Genomic DNA, 18,740 nt, shown 5'->3' on the forward strand with positions numbered 1-18,740 from the left:
CCTGCAGCCCCTGCTTTGAGCTCCATCCCTTCAGAATGCTACTAGGTGGCCTGAGGCCTGGGCAGGCCATGTCTGTACCCCAGTAGCTCCCAGCATGTGTGACTATCCTATGCCTGCTACTGTGCTACCCTGCTCGCCCCATCACCTCATGTCCGTGGCAATGAAGCACCTCTCTCCTGCATGGTCCTCTGACCCTCTGCTCTGTTCTGTGACAGGTGCCCACAGACCGCACTGCTCCTGCACCGCCAATGGCTGCTACTGACACTATGTTTGTTGGTGTCATCCCTTCCCCCGATGCTGATCTCACTCAGGTTTGTGCTTCTCCCCTTTGCCTGCCGTCCTCCTGTCTGCTTCCTAAAGGACTCCCAAAGTTCTTTGAACTCTGTACTCTCTTCAGATAGCTTGGTCCAGGTGCTGCTCCTGGAGCCTGGTGTGGGGAGGCCAAGATGGGGAACACTTGGGAAGATGGGTGTTGAGATGAATCTGGCCCACTGTGTCCCTATGTGACAGTAAGCAGATGCTGAATAATGTTACCTTATTTCTTTGTACCCACACAGAGCCATGATGCTGGCAATTGCTCTAACCTCATGGAGGAGACCAGGTAAATGTTCCCTACTGAGGGAGTCAGGGCAGGCCTCTGCCCATGAGCCCCGTTCCCATCAAACTACCTGCACTCCTGATCTTATGTCTCCTCCCTTAGGACTTTCTCATCGACTGAGAGTCTTCGACAACTTTCTCAACAGCTCAATGGCCTTGTGTCTGAGGTACCACAGGATTGGGACCCAGAAAGAAAGTAGAAAGGAAAGGAAAGTATATTAGAAAATGAGGCAGGAATTCTCAAGAGACTAATTCATGAGAGGTTCTTGTCATACTTGGAGAAGACTTGGATTTGGACCACAATGGGCAACGTGATTTTATCCTGGTATGGTTCGAGGTGATAGCTGTTGAGCAGCGGGGTTGAGCCGTGTGGGATAAGAGCCATGAGGAATAGCACAAAGTGGGTGTGAATGAGTAGGAAAGCAGATTCTGTTAGTTGAGGAGGAAGTAGGAGGCTGCAGGGATTAGACATTGAGGGTCACAGAGCATCTCCATGTGAGGTATTGTCTCTCCTAGTCTACATCCTACATCAACGGGGAGGGCCTCACATCTTCCAACATGAAGGAACTGGAGGTAAGTGGCCTTGAATCATGGCCCAGCAACCCTTTACGCCAACCACCTATCTCCTCCTACAGGGACCTGGGTGCCCGCTGCCAGCTGAGACAGCCCACCACCCCCACCCCTAATGATGCTCTCTCTACCTTTCCCCCCATCCTCCCTCCAACTCCTCCTCTCTGCATGCGCCTCAGAGCCGGTACCAAGAGCTAGCAGTAGCCCTGGACTCCAGCTATGTAACAAACAAACAACTCAGTAGCACGATAGAGGAATTGGTAAGAGTCCAGTGGGGTCCCTGATTCTTGCTGCCAGTCCTGGGCTTCAGTTTCCCCTTTGGGCTCTGAAGAAAGGGACTAGGGAGCGCCTGGGGCCAAGGGGAATGGAAAACCTGGGGTCTTCAGTCTCAGCTGGAGGCACCTAAAGTATAGAGCATGCAGCATGGTTCTTGTTGCTCTCCTTTCCGCCTCCTTTCTATATTCCAGACTCCCTCCTGAGTCCTTGTCCTACTTGTCCTGAGCTTGGTGCCTCCAGTAGAAGGGAACACAAACCCAGTTGGCTGTCAGGACCTCATGTCCTGTTGGCTTAGCTCCTAATTTGCTCTTTGATTTTGGCCACACTACTCCCTGTGTTTGAGTGTCTTGGAGGGTGTCAGAGACCTCTGTCCACTCTGAAGAGGCAAGAGTTCAGAGGCTCACTGACTCATTAGAAACAAGTGCTTTCCCATTCGTCCCTTGGTAGTGTCCACAAGATACGCTCAGTTTTAATTCAACACACTCTGCCAAGTCCCAAGTTAGCAGAGGGCAGTCATCTCTCTCAAACTTGCTTCTAGAGTTACTGTCCTTTAATGTGAACCGAGTGCATAGTAGTGAGTGAGAGGCAGCCAGAGCACCCTGGGAGCTTGAGGAGTTTGTCAGTTCATGTACCCATGTGGGTCTGAGAACCTTTTTCAAATCCATTCTCCTGCTTGGTCTGGGGTATCATGAAAGGGGCCAGTCCTAGTCTGTTCTCTTTGACTCTTCCCACAGAAACAACAGAACCAAGACACTCTGGATCAACTGGAAAAAGTAATGTGATTTCTGTATTTGCTCTTTTCATGACTGATGGGGGTTGGGGAGGCCTCAGAGTTGCAGGCGTTGCTATTGCTTGTTTATTTGTTTTTTTGAGACAGGGTTTCTCTGTGTAGCCCTGGCTGTCCTGGAACTCACTCCGTAGACCATGCTGGCCTCAAACTCAGAAATCCACCTGCCTCTGCCTCCCAAGTGCTGGGATTAAAGACGTGCACCAGGCATTGCTATTGCTTACTTCTGTCCTGGAGAAGACTCACCCTACAGGGTGTCCTCCATAGGACCCTTGATAACCTGGCCTCATGGTGTGCCTGGCCTGGTGTCTTTGTCTTTCTGGGGGCTTGTCCCTTGGGCCACCTCTGCTTCCTCACTAAGAGCTGCACTTCCTTGTGCCTGCAGGAGAAGAAGGATTATCAGCAGAGGCTGGCAAAGGAGCAGGGCGCTCTCAGGGAACAACTGCAGGTGAGAGGTCTGAGCGGTGTCCCGAGTCCTCTGGAGAGTGTTTCTCTCCCTTCTCTGAGCACTTGTGGCCTTTTCTCCAAAGGTTCACATTCAGACCATAGGCATCCTGGTGTCTGAGAAGGCAGAATTACAGACAGCCTTGGCCCACACTCAGCAAGCAGCCAGGCAGAAAGCAGGTAGGACCTGGGCACCCTTCAGCCTTGTACTGATGCTGTAGCAGGCCTGAGGGCTCCATCTAGACTTCTCTTGTTCCAGGGGAGTCGGAAGATCTTGCCAGCCGACTACAGTCCTCCCGACAGCGTGTGGGAGAGCTGGAGCGGACACTGTCTACTGTGTCAACGCAACAGAAACAGGCAGACAGGGTAAGACAGGTCGGTTCTCTGGCCGTCAGCAACTTTCTGGTGGACAGTGAGCTTGAAGGGCTTTGCTACATGGTCCAGTGTCTTGCAGCACACACCACGCCTTTTCTTGCAGCTTTTGTTGTGTGGTTGGTAGAAGCAACCTGGGATGAGTCCCCTGCTGGGTAACTGGGGACTGTACAAGCAAGCACTGAATGCAACACCTAGAGGCAGGTGCCTGCTGTGACCCTGCAGGTTGTGTGTGGCCTTGACCAAGTGCTAAGAGATGGGATGGGTGCTTGTCTGTGAAAGTACAGATCTTCACATGGTACCATTTGTGGAGAGAGAATGTGTGTGTGCAGTGTATGGAAACCATGTCTGAGAGGATTGGTAAAGTCAGGGGTGGGGAAGGGTGACTGACTAGAGAGCAAGATTCAGATAGAAGTTAAATAAGAGAAGTATCCTCCTCTTTTCTGCAACCCCCAGGGGAAAGGGTTTAGAGATTTAGACACCCCAAATTGTTTAAGTCTCAGCTCTGTTGGCCTTAGTGATTTCAGGCCAGCACTTAGCCTTTGTGCACTGTTTCTGGCCAGTGTGGGTGATGGCAACTGTTCTAGATGCGTGTAAAGATTGGATGGGATTATCAGCAAGGGTGCCTGGTAAAGTGCTCAGTGAACAATAGTAATAACACCAGTAGCACCCGAGAGTTCCTGGCCCAATGCTAGCCTGCTGTAAATGCCATTTTTTAAAAATTTATAATCCTCCCACCTCAGTGTCCAGACGCTAAGATCACGGTATTATATGTAAGTACACTATAGCTTTCTTCAGACACACCAGAAGAGGGCATCCAATCTCATTACAGATGGTTGTGAGCCACCATGTGGTTGCTGGAATTTGAACTCAGGACCTTTGGAAGAGCAGTCAGTGTTCTTAACCGCTGAGTCATCTCTCCAGCCCCGCTATGGAGTTTTTAAATATATAACTTTAAGGTTTATTTACTGTGGGGGGGCCTTGCCTTTATGCATATGCACCAAATGCATGCCTGGTGCCTACAGAGGGCAGAAGGCACTTGGATCCCCTGGAACTGGAACCATTATGTCAGTGCTGGGAACCAACTGGGGACTTCTGGAAGAATAACTCTCTGCCCCTTTACTGAGTTGTTTTTGTTTTTGTTTTTGTCTGTTTTCTGTTTATTGCTGTTGAGACAGGGTTTCTGTTTAGCTGTGGATGGCTTGGAACTCATAAAGATCTACTGACCTTTACCTTCCAAATGCTGGGGTTAAAGGTGTGCACCACCGTACCCTGCATGTGGTTTTTGTTTTTGCTTTTTTGTTTGTTTGTTTGAGATAGGGTTTCTCTGTGAAGCCTTGAATATCCTGAGGTACTTCTGTAGACTGTCTTTGGACTCATAGAGATCCACCTGCCTTTGCCACCGCAGCACTGGAACTAAAGGTGTATGCCACCACTACCATCCCACTCATGAGTTCTTATTCAAAAACAAAGGAAAGGCATGACTGGTGAGGTGGTGGTGGCCCACACCTTTAATATCAGCACTCTGGAGGCAGAGGCAGGCCAATCTCTGCAAATTGAGAACAGCCTGGTTTATAGAGAGAGACTCAAGAAGTAAAAAATATTAGTAGTAAGATTAGTGGTTGTAGTGGGGCTGGAGAGATGGCTCAGCAGTTACGAGCACTGACTGCTCTTCCAGAGCTTCTGAGTTCAAATCCCAGCAACCACTTGGTGGCTCACAGTCAACTGTAATGGGATCCGATGCCCTCTCTGTTCTGAAGGCAGCAATAGTATACTCCTACACATAAAATGAATAAATAAATCTTTTTTTTTTTTTAAAGATTTATTTATTTATTACTATATGTAAGTACAATGTTAGCTGTTTTCAGACACTCCAGAAGAGGGCGTCAGATCTCGTTACAGTAAATAAATCTTTTTAAAAAAGAGTAGTAGTAGTAGTAACAATAACAACAACAACAATAATAATACAAATGAGTGAACCAGATGGAATGGCACATACATATAATCCCAGCACTTGGAAGAAAAAGGCAGGAAGATCTGGAGTTAAAGGCCAGTCCCATCTTTATGAGAATATGTCTCATAAAACCATGTGTCACTGGGCAAGGCAAAACATGCCTGTGACCTCAGCACTGGGGAGACTGAGGCAGGAGAGTTCAAGGCCAACTTGCAAATTCTAGGCTTACCTGCATCCCTCAGACTGTGTTTGGGAAGAAAAATTAAGAGAGAGCTGGGGTGTTGTTGGTTAGTAGTAGAGCAATTGACTGGCCGATACAACAGCTTGAGTTTGATCCCAGCCTTGCCAAAAACAAAAAACAAACAAACAAAAAACTATTATTAATTACAAAAGCAGGGCTAGAGAGATGGCCTGGTAATTAAGAGCACTAACTGGTGCTTCACAACTGTCCGTAACTCATGCTTGTGGAGCGCAGACATATATGTAGACACAGCCCCAGTACATATAAAGTAAATAAAACAAAGCAACCCTGAAGGCTATGACCAGTGGTGTGGACCTTTGATCCCAGCTACTAGGGAAGCTGAGGTAGAAAGACCATCTCAGCCCAGGAGTTTGAAGCCATCTTAGATAACATAGTGTGACTCCACTTTTAAAACAAAACAAATGCACAGAATCACAAATGAGACTTAGAAATGTAGAAATGTGGGGGCTAGAGAGATGGCTCAGCTGTTAAGAGCACTGACTGCTCTTCCAAAGGTCCTGAGTTCAAATCCCAGAAACTACATGGTGGCTCACAACCATCCGTAAAGAGATCTGACACCCTCTTCTGGTGTGTCTGAAGATAGCTACTTACACATACTTACATATAATAATAAAAAATACATCTTTAAAAAAAAAGAAAAGAAATGTAGAAATGCCTTGGGAAAATGCCAAGTGTGATTAGGAAGAGGAAATGTCACTGTGAAATATCACTGGGGCCGTTGGTGGTATGCCAGCTGCTGCTTCAGCCGGCCAGGTCCAGACACAGCTTTCTCTATTTGCAGTATAACAAGGACCTAACCAAAGAGCGAGATGCCCTCAAGCTGGAGCTGTACAAGAACAGGTAAGAATGGGAAGGAGGCTGGGCTCTCTGCAGCCTCAGTGTGGAAAATGGAGACTCAGCCTAGACAGGTTTGGTTGGGTCTGTGTAGAGCTGTGCTCTGGTCCCAGCCATGCTCCGGACTCATGCTGTGGCCCCAGGTCTCTCTGAGGCCTGTCACTTGTGACTCAGTGCTTTGTCCTGTGGCTGTGTGGCAAGGCTCATGCGACACTCTGAAATGTGTTCCTTTCTGTTCTTGGTTCCTTCCTTCCTGCTCTGCCTCTGGCCACAGCAAAAGTAATGAGGACCTGAGGCAGCAGAACTCAGAACTGGAAGAGAAACTTAGAGTCCTGGTGGCAGAGAAAGCAGCTGCCCAGTTAGGGGTAGAGGAGCTGCAGAAGAAGTTAGAGATGTCAGAGCTGCTGCTGCAACAGGTGAGAGACGAAGCCTTTAGCTCTAAGGCCCAGGCATACAGTCTGTGGCTCCTTGAGGGTGGCCTGCAGCCAAATGCTGGACAGTTTAGAACCCCCTCGTGTCCTGTGTAACACTATTTCCTAATTATTGAACGTTGGAGCCCTGGCCACACCTTGTATCTGTTATCTTAGGAGTGATTAGGTGGCTATTGCATCTTTATTTTTATTTGCTGAGGCAGAGTCTTATCGGTAGTCCCTGGTGACCTGATACTCACCAGGTTAGCCTTGAACTCATGGTAAGGAGCCTTCCAAGCACTGAGGTTGCAGGCATGACCCCCCTACCCCCATGCCTGCTGAAATGCCATCATTTTGTTTCATTTAAATGACCCATGCAGGAGTCTGCTTAGCTCCTCCTGTCACTGGCAATGACCCTGGGTTGTCATCCTAGCTCATACTCTTGTGGGGAGCAGTGCAGCGGAACAGCACAGGCTCCCAGACCTAACCCCTCATTTCCCCCATACAGTTCTCTAGCCAGTCTGAGGCCTCAGGCGGTAATGAGCAGTTACAACATGCCATGGAGGAGCGGGCTCAGCTGGAGACCCATGTTGGCCAGGTGCAATCTGTGGGGAGAGGGGAAGGGCATGATCCCTGATGGCCAAGGGCAGGTGAGGACCAACAACAGTCCTTCATAACTTGTCCATTGACTGATGCAGCTGATGGAGTCACTGAAGCAGCTCCAGGTGGAGAGAGACCAGTATGCAGACAACCTGAAAGGAGAGACTGCCATGTGGCAGCAGAGGGTACAGCAAATGGCAGAGCAGGTGAGGCCTCACTTCTGGTGTCTTCCTGAGCATCAGCGTGGTACAGCTGAGGGGTTAGGGGCTTTGGTTTTGCAGAGGTGGGACTGGGGATGGATGGTGCCCAGGATCTCCAGTACCCCCTGTGCCTTGGGCAGGTGCACACACTGAAGGAAGAGAAGGAGCACAGAGACCGTCAGGTACAAGAGCTGGAGACCAGCTTGGCCACACTTAGGAGTCAGATGGGTGAGTAGGTCAAGGGTGACCTGAGAGCAGGAGTGGGTTCAAGGGCCATGGAGATGGCTTCTGTTGCCCTGGGGGGAAGGTGGCTGTAAGGGCATTGTAATGGGGGCAAAGGGTCTCTGCCAGGACCGACCAGGTGACAAGCCTTATCATCTCTCTGAGCATGTGTCCCTCTGTGCAAAACAGGGTGGCATGCCTACTGCTATATCTCTGCAGGTGACTGAGCACCACAGAATCATACTAGAGTAGCTTGAAACACTTAGTTCATGTGAGACCCTGACAGGAAAGAAGCCAAAGCTTGGGGCAGGGAGCCAAGAGAGGATCCCCTCACTGTGCCTGCTTCCTTTTCTCAGAGGAGCCACCACCTCCAGAGCCTCCAGCTGGGCCCTCCGAGGCTGAACAGCGGCTACAGGGAGAGGTTGAGCAGCTGCAGAAGGAACTGGAAAGTCTAACGGGACAGCTGCGGGCCCAGGTGCAGGACAATGAGAGCCTGAGCCACCTAAACCGGGAGCAGGAGGGGCGGCTGCTGGAGTTGGAGCGGGAGGCCCAGCACTGGAGCGAGCAGGCTGAGGAGCGCAAGCAGATCCTGGAGAGCATGCAGAGTGACCGCACCACCATCAGCAGAGCGCTGTCGCAGAACCGCGAACTGAAGGAGCAGTTGGCTGAGCTGCAGAATGGCTTCGTCAGGCTGGTGCGGAGCCTGCACGCCCTCCTTGCTCCCAGGGAACACACTCACCCCTTTTGCTCAACACTCTCAAGCGGGGGGCTGTCCACCTCACATGAGGTAGTAGTGGTGAAAGCACCTCTCCATCCAGAGTCCTATGGTGTGTGGGAATGATCCAGCAGCCTTCCCTGCTCCGTGGGAGGGAGTACACATGCAAATCTGGGGACCCCAGCCACATTAGATCTTACTGACTGCTGCTTTCTGTCCAGACCAATGAGAACATGGAAATTACCAGTGCACTGCAGTCAGAGCAGCATGTCAAGAAAGAGCTGGCCAGGAAGCTGGGAGAGCTGCAGGAGAGGCTGGGGGAGCTAAAGGAGACGGTAAGGCCTCCCATATGTGCCAGCCACTGGACTTGGGGAAGCACCCATCACAGATCAGCTGCAGCCTAGAACAGGTAGCCCTGGACTGCTCTTCATTTGTGCCAAGGCCACAGGCTGCTGTTTTATAGTTGTAGGTTATACAAGGCCCTGGGCTCAGGCTGGATTCACATCCATGTGGTCAAATGCTTCCCATCTCCAAACCCATTCACTGAACTTAAAAGATGAGCTTCCTCATAGAGGTGTTAAAAGTTAAATGAGAAAATGTACATAAAATAGTAGGCACTAGTAGTGTGTACAGAACAGAGTGGGTTGGTTTCATCTGCTTTCCATTCTTGGGGCCTAAAGTGGTGAGCCTCTGTGTGAGGCTGGGTACAAAGATATGCGCTCAGGCTGTGGCAGCCCAGCCCTGCCTGCTCTCAGCCCTAGCCTTCCTGCAGGTGGAGCTCAAGAGCCAAGAAGCACAGGGTCTGCAGGAGCAGCGAGACCAGTGCCTATCCCACCTGCAGCAGTATGCTGCTGCCTACCAACAACACTTGGCGGCCTATGAGCAGCTGACCTCTGAGAAGGAGGCACTGCACAAGCAGCTTCTGCTGCAGACACAGCTCATGGACCAGTTGCAGCATGAGGAGGTACAGGGCAAGATGGCAGCTGAGATGGCCCGCCAGGAGCTGCAGGAGGCCCAGGTGAGGAAGCTGTAAAGACTGGGTCCAGGGAGGACCTGGCCACCTCTGTGCCTTCTCACTCTTTCCTGACCCCCTAGGAGCGCCTAAAAGCTACCAGCCAGGAGAACCAACAGCTCCAAGCCCAGCTGAGCCTCTTGGTCCTCCCTGGGGAAGGTAAGACCACCCAGGAGGAGAGGACTAGAGTTGATGTATTCGGAGAAGCTTTGATTGGGCATTTGCTAATCACTGGCTGGCCCAGGGTATACAGTGGGGATACAGAGGTGGGGCTCTGAGCTCTCCTCCTCTAGCCCACTGTCTTCCTGCTGGGATTATTAGAGGAGACAACCTACTGTCTGCCCCCAGGAGATGTGAACCAGGAAGAGCAAGATGAGGAGGTCCCTCAGCCCAGTCTGACCATCCCAGAAGACCTAGACAGTAGAGAGGCCATGGTGAGCTAGGCTCTGTCTTGCCCCTTCTCTTTTCTACCTCTGTGGTCCTGGTTTCCTGCTCTCTGATTTCTTTTGATTGCCACTTTGTGCCTGGGAGCCAGTGGTCAGTCTCCCATCTGGGAACAGCTGTTCCCTCTCCCGCACACCCCCCATGTCCTGAACATTTCCCTGAGAGGCACACCTCCCTCTTGTGTGCAGGTGGCATTCTTTAATGCAGCTATAGCCAGAGCGGAGGAAGAGCAGGCCCGACTGCGTGTGCAGCTGAGAGAGCAGAAGGCACGTTGCCAGAGCTTAGCTCACCTGGCAGCCCCAGTCCAAAGCAAGCTTGAAAAGGAGGCAATGGTCCCCAGGAATGTTGGTGACTCTCTGTCTGAGGAGAGCAACCAGGCCCTACATGCAGCCATGGAGAAGTTGCAGGTGAGTTTGTCTGTGGGGCTGGGAGTGTGGGAGCCAGCCAGGGCTCCTGAGTCCCTGAGACCTCTGTCTTGGCTCCAGAGCCGCTTCCTGGAGGTCATGCAGGAGAAAGTGGAGCTCAAGGAGAGGGTAGAGGAGCTTGAACATTGCTGTATCCAGCTTTCTGGAGAGACAGACACCATTGGTGAGCTGGAGTCCAGCCTAAGGCAGTGGGGGCTGTGCATAGGGCAGAATGGGGGAGCCACAGTGTCTGAGCCTTGTCCACCTGCCCGCCATCCCCACAGGAGAGTACATTGCCCTCTACCAAAACCAGAGGGCAGTGCTGAAGGCACGGCATTTGGAGAAGGAAGAATACATCAGCCGGTTGGCTCAGGACAAGGAGGAGATGAAGGTAAGCCTCACACTTTTGTAGTCCAGGCCCTGGCTAATCTGGGCTGGGATATTCAAGTTGAGCTCCTTTTTCTCCAGGTAAAGCTGCTAGAGCTTCAGGAGCTGGTGTTGAGGCTTGTGAACGAGCGCAATGAATGGCAGGGCAAGTTCCTGGCAGTCTCTCAGAACCCTGGTGATGTGCCCACCCCAGTGCCCACAGGCTCCCAGGAATTTGGCGCTGCTGACCAGCAGAGTGGTGAGTAGAGCTGTTATCTTGGGCAGTCACCAAGGGGAGGATCTCCATGGCATGCAGAGCTGTGACCTCCTCCTCCTTTCTCTAAAGACCTCAGGGAAGTGAGCCTGGCTGATGATATAGAGCCTGTACACGGAGAGGCAGGGGTACCTGCTCCCCATGAGAACCCCACTGCACAGCAGATCATGCAGCTGCTGCGTGAGATCCAGAACCCCCAGGAGCGCCCAGGCCTGGGTAGCAACCCTTGCATCCCCTTTTTCTACCGTGCTGATGAGAACGACGAGGTGAAAATCATGGTTGTATAAAAGACTGGTGGCCAAAGCCTCACCAAGGGCAGCCAAAGGTTCTGCCCCAACCCACTCCCTTCCTCAGCCACCCTTATCCTTATAATAATACTAAGGTCAGACTCCACCCCGTCCAGGGGCTGGGGAAGTAGCTCAGTTGGTAGAGTGCTTGCCTGCTGTGCACACAGCCTTGGGTCTCCAGCCCCTCTGAAAAGGCTGGTACCTGTAATCTGAGTGCTTGGGAAGTGGGGGTGGGAGAATCTGCCATCCTCATCTACCTAGTAGGCTACATGAGACCCTGTCTGAAAAACCAGAAGTCGGACTCCTATCTTAATGGGGGCTACAAACTGGTACAAATCTGTCTTTTAGCCAGGGCCCTGTTGGAGAAAGAGCACCCGACACTCGGCAACAGAGCAGACTGCGCTGGGTGGTCTGGGGGCTTTCTCACCAAGAAGGACTTCAGTCCTTACTCAGGACAGAACAGTTCTGGGGCAGAACAGTTTGGCAGCATTCTCACACCCAGGGGCAGCACAGACTGGTAGATTGGCCTAGCATTCAGCAGGGCTTCTAAGTTTTCACCAGCTCAGTCCTTCCCACCCCTATTTTATCTTCATTTTCTTTACATGGTGTCTCACATAGCCTAGGCTAACCCTGAACTCACTACATGTTGAGCTGATCCCCTGCCTCAGTGCTGTGCCTGGTGGTTGGCAGTTCTAAGCAGGCATTCTACCAAGTGACTACCCCCAGTACTACCTGCCTTTCCCTTTGTGTCCTGATGCTGGGGATGGAACCCAGGGCATAGCACATCCCCCAGACCAACTCCCATCTTCTTAGAGGCACTTTAGGGCAGTGGGGCTGGGCAACATTTTCATGGGTCCTCAGGCAGTTGGGGCTAACTGCCTCAGGAAGGCATCCCACTTAGGAGGGCTTCCATCTTTTTGAAGCACTTTGGGACAGGGAAAGTGGGTACCATTCTCTCAGGCCTTATGACAATTGGGGTAACTACGCCAAGCAGGGCAGAGGCTGCTGGGGCGGGGTGGGCTTCCCCTCCCTCGGTGTACATATTGTACCTGTGTACCATTTTGTATATTCCGGGGTTGGGACACCTCTGTATCATAGTGCAGGTTGGAGCTGGCAAGTGGGGAAGAGCTTCTAATAATCATTTGGGGCTGGGAACCTTATTTATTGGTAGTGTTAGGTCAGAGGACAGGAGGCAGAGATGAAGTTGTGGCACCTGCTGATGCAGCTCCTCTTTATTTTGCTTTTTACTTGGGAAATAAATGGATTTAGCCATACTGCTGGGCCTAGGGTGTTGGTCATTGGTTCTGGAGCTAGCCTCAGGTTGGCACTGAGCAGGGAATGTGTCCTGGCTGGAGAGAGCAGGCTTCTGGCCTGTGTGGAGCCCAAGGTCTGAAGTGCCTAGCAGGGCTGACTGACACCCATCACCTGTACACTGTTTATTGAATGAAGCCTAAGGACCCCAGGGGGAGTGCCAGGAGGGACAGGGACAGGGTTTCCTTACCGCGTAACAGAGTCAAGCCTGACTTATACATAAGTGGAACTCAGGGCGCAGCAACTAAGGGTTCTGACTTCCAGGCCAGGCCTTTTACATTCTGTCCCCTTCTCCCCTACCTGTCCATACACAGGGCCTGTTCCATTCTTTTAGGCTGTTCACAGCATCCAGGCTGAGCGTGTGATACTGCCCCCTAGTGGTAGAAGCAGGACTCATAGGATGAGGACCTGCTAAACTCACCTTACTGCACCCTCCATTCAGTGCCCAGTTTACACCCTCCCCACTCAGCCCCAAAGAATACAGACCAGCAAAGCTACACACAATCCCCCATGATCCAGAAATGGGTTTTATTCTCAGCCAAGAGGCAGCAAGACTGGTGGCCATCAGAGAACCACACAGCTGCTGCTGCAGCATCCCCTTGCTGCAGGGTGGGGATGGCCAAGGGGATGGCTGTCCACAGGCCAGGAGGACAGGGAGGCTCACTGGAGGGGGGATGTCAGGATGACAGCATTCCCTTGTAGCTGGACCACAAGACTCCACAAGGACAGTATGGTGGTTGATTCTGACACTACAGGCGAGGCTGTGTCAGCCATATATATGTATATATATGTATATATAGGTATATTTATAGATATTTATAGAATGTCGCAGGAGCAATACCACAGAGGGGCACAAGTTTTCACCAACATCACATCTGGATGTGTCAGCTCACCACTACAACAGACTAAGTCACAGATGATGAATAGGACGCTTTGGGGCTGGGGGAGCCACTGTCAAGTCACAGAACAGCTGTCCAGGCAGGCTTGGAAAGGGAGGTCTCCGAGGAGTAGGAGGGATCTGGTTAGAGGTCGAAGGGGGGCCTGGGGCTCTCAGGACGGGACGGACTTGCCTGACCCGATCGGCTGGCAGTTGGAGAGAAAGCCAAGAGAGAACCGAAGAGAGAAAAGGAAGGAGAGCTGGTAAGGCAAGAGCAGCCACCTCCAGCAGAGGTAGAGGGTATGCGGCAGGTGTGGATGTGGGCAAGGTTCCCGGAAGAGACGGACAGTTGATGAATGTAAAAGGGAAGATGGGGGGTGCTGGGCCGTAACTAGCAGGTAGTCTGGATAGAGGCTGGGTGGCCCTCTCTTGCCACACACACGGCCTCTCACACACCACCCAGGCAATGCACCACAGGGCCTCCCTCTTTTCTGCTCACTCTGTCTCCCATCTCGCTGGCTCAGGGCCACCCCAAGCCTCAGGGAGTCCCATATAACAGCCATGAGGCCAGAAGTGCTTGAACCAGGAGATCAAAGCTAAAGGGGATGGCTGGAGGGAGCGCTGGAGGCCCCTCAGGTGGTCAGAAAGCCCAGGAGTCCTCTGAGGGGACCCTGGGGAGGCTGGGAGGCAGGCAGCCGATGCCTGTGGCCACAGACTTATAAGTCTAAGAGGGGAGCCTCCGCTGGTCGGGGGGCTGCAGGTCTCGTAGGTGAGGCTGGGCCCTTCCTGCTGGGGGAAAAGCAGAAGGGTGAGCGTCAATGGCTGGGGAAGAGTTGGGACGGGGTAACTGAGAGATCTGTGGCCAACCAGCAGACATCGCAGTGCCTTCAGCTAAAAGGCACAGGTCACTCTGAAAACAAGTCAAATGTAGGAGCTGCAGGGCTGGTTCTGTATCTGGGGCTGAGGAGGTGACTGTTAACTCCAGGTGTGCCATGTTGAGGATGAATGGAAAACGGGCTACCTGTCCTCACCTTGCCTGTGAGCCCTCAGGGGCTGGCAGAAAGGCATCAATCAGAGCCCTGGCTCTGCCAATGTGATTATCATGCTTGCCCTGTGGTGGGTTTGGCTGCCATGCTCCTAGGCTGGAAGTAGAAAGCTCTGTCTTGGCAGCAAAGTTCAGAGTAGGTCTGAAGATGAGGGCCTAAAGCTTCTGGCCCCTTTAGAGGCTAGCTGAAGACACCCTCTCCAAGTTCTTAGTTTCTACACTGTCAACAGTGGTCTGGTGTCTCGGACAGCTTCAGAGAGCACCCACATCTACCGTCTTGGACATGGAACCTGTCCCAAGAGCCCTCAGTTTAAGCAAGAAGGCCTTGAATAGTGGCGCTGAGTCCCGAGGCTCACTGGGAAGGGAAGTGAAAGAGCCAGCTGGAAGAGGACAGGAAGAGGAGAGTCTAGAGCTGCAGGAGAAGGAGAGGCCTGGCTCACAGGTCCCAGGTGTCCTCAGCATGGAGCTGGTGCAGCGAGGAGGGAGGGGGCAGACACACTGTTCATGCAGCAGGCTGAGAGCATAACCTACCGTAGCTGACACTCCTCAGGGGTCACTGATAGTGATTCTGAAAGACAGCACGAAATCAACAGGGCAGTTCACAAACACACAGGTGGGCCAGGCTGGGGGGTTAGGGGACACACACATACACACACGCACACGCCTGGGCGTGCACACACATGCTGTGAGGCCTTAAGGCCCTGCATGCACACACTAACACACATGCCCACAAACACGCATGTCCCCCCCACCTCCCAGTGCCCAGCACCATTGCCAGCCAATACATCGTGCAGCACAGACCTGGGACATGCAGCCACTCAGCACGCGGAAGCACACACATGAGCTGTCACAACACAGAAGCTCGCCTGCATACAGAAGGCCTTTGCACCAGCTCCCTGCACATTCAGGCCTGGTGTGCTGACAGGGTTACCACACGGCTCTGTAAGGGATAGGGCTTGGGCTCTGGGATCGAGCTGTCATTTCTCTGCCCAAGAACCTTCCATGGCTCCCTACATCATTGAGTCTCTACAAATCTCCAACTGGCCCCACCCTACCATTTACCATTAATAAAGCAGCCCGCTGTCCCTGTCAATCTGACACCTCCCCCCCCCCCCCGGGGAAATGTCAGGGTACATGTATTTAGAAGGAAACTAAAGCCCTGGGAGGGAAAAATGACTTGCCTAAGGAAAGTGAACCAGCATTTCTGGACTTCCAGGCCCATGACATTCTGCCTGTCTTTACTGTTCCAGACATCAGAGCCCCACAGAGTAGGCCCATCCCTGCCTCATTTGGTGTGTGTGGGCTAGACCCCTAGCTCTGTCCTTCAGGATTCCCAAATAGATGTTATTGGTCCATCGGATCATGTGTTCTTTCTCAGAGACCAGCCACAGTCAGTAGAAACAGGGCAGCCTGAGTTGGTTATTAGAGTGAACTTCCTGGAAAGCCAGTCATGGATAAAGAAGGCAAAGCTAAGGGATGAAATATATTCTTTTCTCCTGGAGATCTCTAGCAGCAGGGTAGACTTTGATCCCTGTCCACCATCTGGTTTCAGACCACCAAGTTGCCCACCATTCCCAGATCCCATCCCCAGCTGTCCACACCTGGGTGCCACTCTCACTTTCACACCGGTGTGCACGCCCACATACACATCATCACACCTTGCTGGTCACACAATCACAGCCTGGCCTGATACTGTGGGCCAGAAGCTGAACAGCACTCTGGGACAGCTCAGAAGAGTCAGGGCTGGGAAGTGGGGCATCAAGGTAGCTCTGGATGTAACTGAAGGAATCCACACGGTTCAGAGAGAGGATCTGGGGTCAGAGATCTAGACCTGAGGTAGGCTCACCAGGAGCTGGGCCGGGTGAGTGAAGGGTGGAATGGAGGAGGATGGAAGGCAAGGGTTTAAGAAATGCCAAGTGTGGGAGACATGAAGAGAAAATGAAAAAAGAGGGAAGCGCCATGCAAGTGCTGAAAAGAAGGGGGCAAGTGGTTTGAGCCCCAGAGCTCCCTCCCCAGAAACGACCACCTCCGGGACTCAGCGCCCCCCCTGCGAGGCAGGACCGCCTGCCCGTGGCCGCAGGTCCCTTGGCCTTGCAATACGACCCCAACATCTAGGATGGAGAGGGTCGCTCCTGCTGCTAGGCAGAGGATCTAGAATCAGACTCCACCTCCCTCCCGGTCACGCCCGCCAGGCGGCCTTTCCCGGTGCTTTAAGCCCCTACTCACCTGGGAACCCCAGGCGGGGCGCGGTTGGGGCGCGAGGGCACCTGGGGAGGGGGGCCAAAGGGGTCAGGGGAAGCCCCCGGCCTGGAGGGCACGGGGGGCGCCCCCCCCAGGGCGGATCCAGCAGGCGGAGGCCCAGGAGCAGGGCCCCGCGATCCGGGCCGGGCTGGGGGCACGGCGGGGGCTCGGCGCTGCGGCGTGGGGCTGGACGTGGGCGATCTACAAGCGACAAGAGCAGAAGCGGGGAGCAGAGATGAGCGGCTCCGCCCCCAATAGAGACCCCGCCCTCAGCCCAGGCTGTCCCCGCCCATGCAGCAAGCCCCGCCCACAGCGGCCTTAGCGTGGGAGCCTAAGCCGGGTCCCCAACGGCGCCACCCACCCTGCAGCCAGCGCTCATGGCAAGCCCCGCCCCGCAACAAGCCCCACCCTCTTCTAAGCTCCTCCCCTCGCTCCAGGTGGGAGCACCCGAGACCCGGGCGCGCCACTGCCCGGTCCCGGCCCTCCTCCCGCGGGCCCCGGGCTGGGGGGCTTTGGGGCCGTGGGGGCCGGCCCTGGTACCTGCGTCCGGACGGTACGCTCTGCACCTGCAGCCAGGAGTCGTCCACAGGCGGGGGCATGGGCGTGCTGACGGTGGTCGTGTTGATGTCGCCAATAATGCTGAGCGCCTCCTTCAGTGCATGGTACATGCGCAGCATCTCGTCGCGCCGCTGAGCCTGCTCGGCAGATTCTTCCATCAGTGTGTTCTGGTCCCCGCAAGAGTACAGATTGGCCAGCAGCTCAGAGAAGATAAACTCCTTGGTCTGTGCATAAGCAGAGAGGGAAGGAAGGAGGCTAGTAACTGATGACCGCACCACCTTGTCGCTGGCCACACCTGGTTGCTCTGGATGCAGAACTGGGAGCTGGGGTTTGGTATTTCAGATGCCTGCTTCTGCTTGGTGCCTAAATTCGCAGGTCTCTTCAAATCCCATCTTAATATCCTTTTCTCAGACAAGAATACACAGCGGGATAGGGAAGTCATTCGCCCTAGATGTCAGATCCTGGAGGAGACTCAGAACGTAGTCTGTCACTAGGACAACTGCTTACATTTATGATTCTTTCTTGGGACCAAAATAAGGAAGAAGATAGTTTAAAATGCCCAGAGTCCTTAAGGAAGAAAATAACAAATATGTAACTATAAGGTGTCCTTGTACTAAGTGAAAGGTGCTCATGTGTGTAGTGGAAGTTTAATCCCCACTTCAGATGCCTGGGCATTCTTTTTTTTTTTTTTTCTTTTTTTTTTTTTCCTAGACAGGGTTTCTCTGTGTAGCCCTGGATGTCTAGGAACTCATTCCTCTGTAGACCAGGCTGGCCTTGAACTCAGAAATCTGCCTGCCTCTGCCTCCCAAGTGCTGGGATTACCATTGCCTGGCTTGCCCCAGGATTCTTGTCCCACTCAGTCTAGGACAATCTTGTGAGCTGCTGGCCTCTTTGCAGCTTACTCCAATCTCACTGATGGCATACCACATGCCAGGCTTTGTGTTGCTCCACACCTCATAAGCATTCTGTCCTCAACTCTATTATCGCCAGCCGTATTTTACACATTGGGAAACAGACTCAGAGATTGCAGAGGCTCAGGATCACATAGGGAATTTGTGGGAAAGCCAGCAGTCTTTCAACCCAGTTCTGCTTTCCTGGTGCCTGCTCTTTCACAGCCCCACATCTGTGGTGGCCTTGAGGTGTGTTTCCAAGCAGCATCTGAGTTCTCGAAAGGCCACGATTCCTAGCCCCTCCTGAACAACATGCATGTTTGGGTCAACCTAGGTGTCTTATTTTTCAACTTTAAGTTTCCTGAAACTCAAATTAAGATGAAGTATTTTGGGGGTGTAGAGATAGCTCAGAGGTTAAGAGCACTGGCTGTTCTTCCAGAGGTCCTGAGTTCAAATCCCAGCAACTACATGGTGGCTCACAACCATCTGTAATGGGATCCGATGCCCTCTTCTGGTGTGTCTGAAGACAGCTACAGTGTACTCATATAAATAAATAAATTAAAAAAAAAAAAGAACAATTCTTTCGGGCTGGAGAGATGGTTCAGAGGTTAAGAGTACTGACTGCTCTTCCAGAGGTTCTGAGTTCAATTCCCAACAACCACATGGTGGTTCACAACCATCTGTAATGGGATCTGGTGCCCTCTTCTGGTATGTCTGAAGGCAGCAACTATGTACTCAAAATAAAATAAAAATAAATGAATCTTTAAAAAAAAAAAAGGCTGGGTGGT

The 18,740-nt window shown here is 52.5% G+C and overlaps 2 protein-coding genes across 25 annotated transcripts in view; one reads left to right on the forward strand and one right to left on the reverse strand.

Annotated features, from left to right (window-relative positions):
- The window catches only part of Golga2 (golgin A2), a 20,437-nt gene extending 8,133 nt beyond the window's left edge, over positions 1-12,304 (forward strand). For 2 of the 7 annotated variants that reach the window (XM_031369790.1, XM_031369791.1), the window contains 24 exons: positions 216-311; positions 558-601; positions 701-764; positions 1,114-1,170; positions 1,347-1,427; positions 2,178-2,216; positions 2,616-2,678; positions 2,761-2,854; positions 2,934-3,040; positions 6,044-6,102; positions 6,371-6,512; positions 7,015-7,104; positions 7,205-7,312; positions 7,447-7,534; positions 7,885-8,222; positions 8,465-8,578; positions 9,016-9,261; positions 9,339-9,414; positions 9,604-9,689; positions 9,888-10,106; positions 10,185-10,287; positions 10,388-10,494; positions 10,572-10,728; positions 10,816-12,304. In XM_031369790.1, coding sequence (XP_031225650.1) covers positions 216-311; positions 558-601; positions 701-764; positions 1,114-1,170; positions 1,347-1,427; positions 2,178-2,216; positions 2,616-2,678; positions 2,761-2,854; positions 2,934-3,040; positions 6,044-6,102; positions 6,371-6,512; positions 7,015-7,104; positions 7,205-7,312; positions 7,447-7,534; positions 7,885-8,222; positions 8,465-8,578; positions 9,016-9,261; positions 9,339-9,414; positions 9,604-9,689; positions 9,888-10,106; positions 10,185-10,287; positions 10,388-10,494; positions 10,572-10,728; positions 10,816-11,030 — 2,793 coding nt within the window. In that variant the 3' untranslated portion in view covers positions 11,031-12,304. The remainder of the gene's footprint in view (positions 1-215; positions 312-557; positions 602-700; positions 765-1,113; positions 1,171-1,346; positions 1,428-2,177; positions 2,217-2,615; positions 2,679-2,760; positions 2,855-2,933; positions 3,041-6,043; positions 6,103-6,370; positions 6,513-7,014; positions 7,105-7,204; positions 7,313-7,446; positions 7,535-7,884; positions 8,223-8,464; positions 8,579-9,015; positions 9,262-9,338; positions 9,415-9,603; positions 9,690-9,887; positions 10,107-10,184; positions 10,288-10,387; positions 10,495-10,571; positions 10,729-10,815) is intronic. The other 5 variants (XM_031369792.1, XM_031369794.1, XM_031369793.1 and 2 more) reach the window with 3 other exon arrangements.
- Positions 12,305-12,836: 532 nt separating this feature from the next.
- The window catches only part of Dnm1 (dynamin 1), a 45,694-nt gene continuing 39,790 nt past the window's right edge, over positions 12,837-18,740 (reverse strand). For 4 of the 18 annotated variants that reach the window (XM_031369805.1, XM_031369798.1, XM_031369802.1 and 1 more), the window contains 3 exons: positions 17,045-17,286; positions 16,490-16,705; positions 12,837-14,007 (listed from right to left, as the gene is read on the reverse strand). In XM_031369805.1, coding sequence (XP_031225665.1) covers positions 13,935-14,007; positions 16,490-16,705; positions 17,045-17,286 — 531 coding nt within the window. In that variant the 3' untranslated portion in view covers positions 12,837-13,934. Of the gene's footprint in view, positions 14,361-14,789; positions 14,832-15,199; positions 15,202-16,489; positions 16,706-17,044; positions 17,287-18,740 lie in introns of those variants that run through there. The other 14 variants (XM_031369810.1, XM_031369808.1, XM_031369809.1 and 11 more) reach the window with 10 other exon arrangements.

Source organism: Mastomys coucha, unplaced genomic scaffold (assembly GCF_008632895.1).
Source record: "Mastomys coucha isolate ucsf_1 unplaced genomic scaffold, UCSF_Mcou_1 pScaffold15, whole genome shotgun sequence".
Taxonomy (NCBI): Eukaryota; Metazoa; Chordata; class Mammalia; order Rodentia; family Muridae; genus Mastomys; species Mastomys coucha.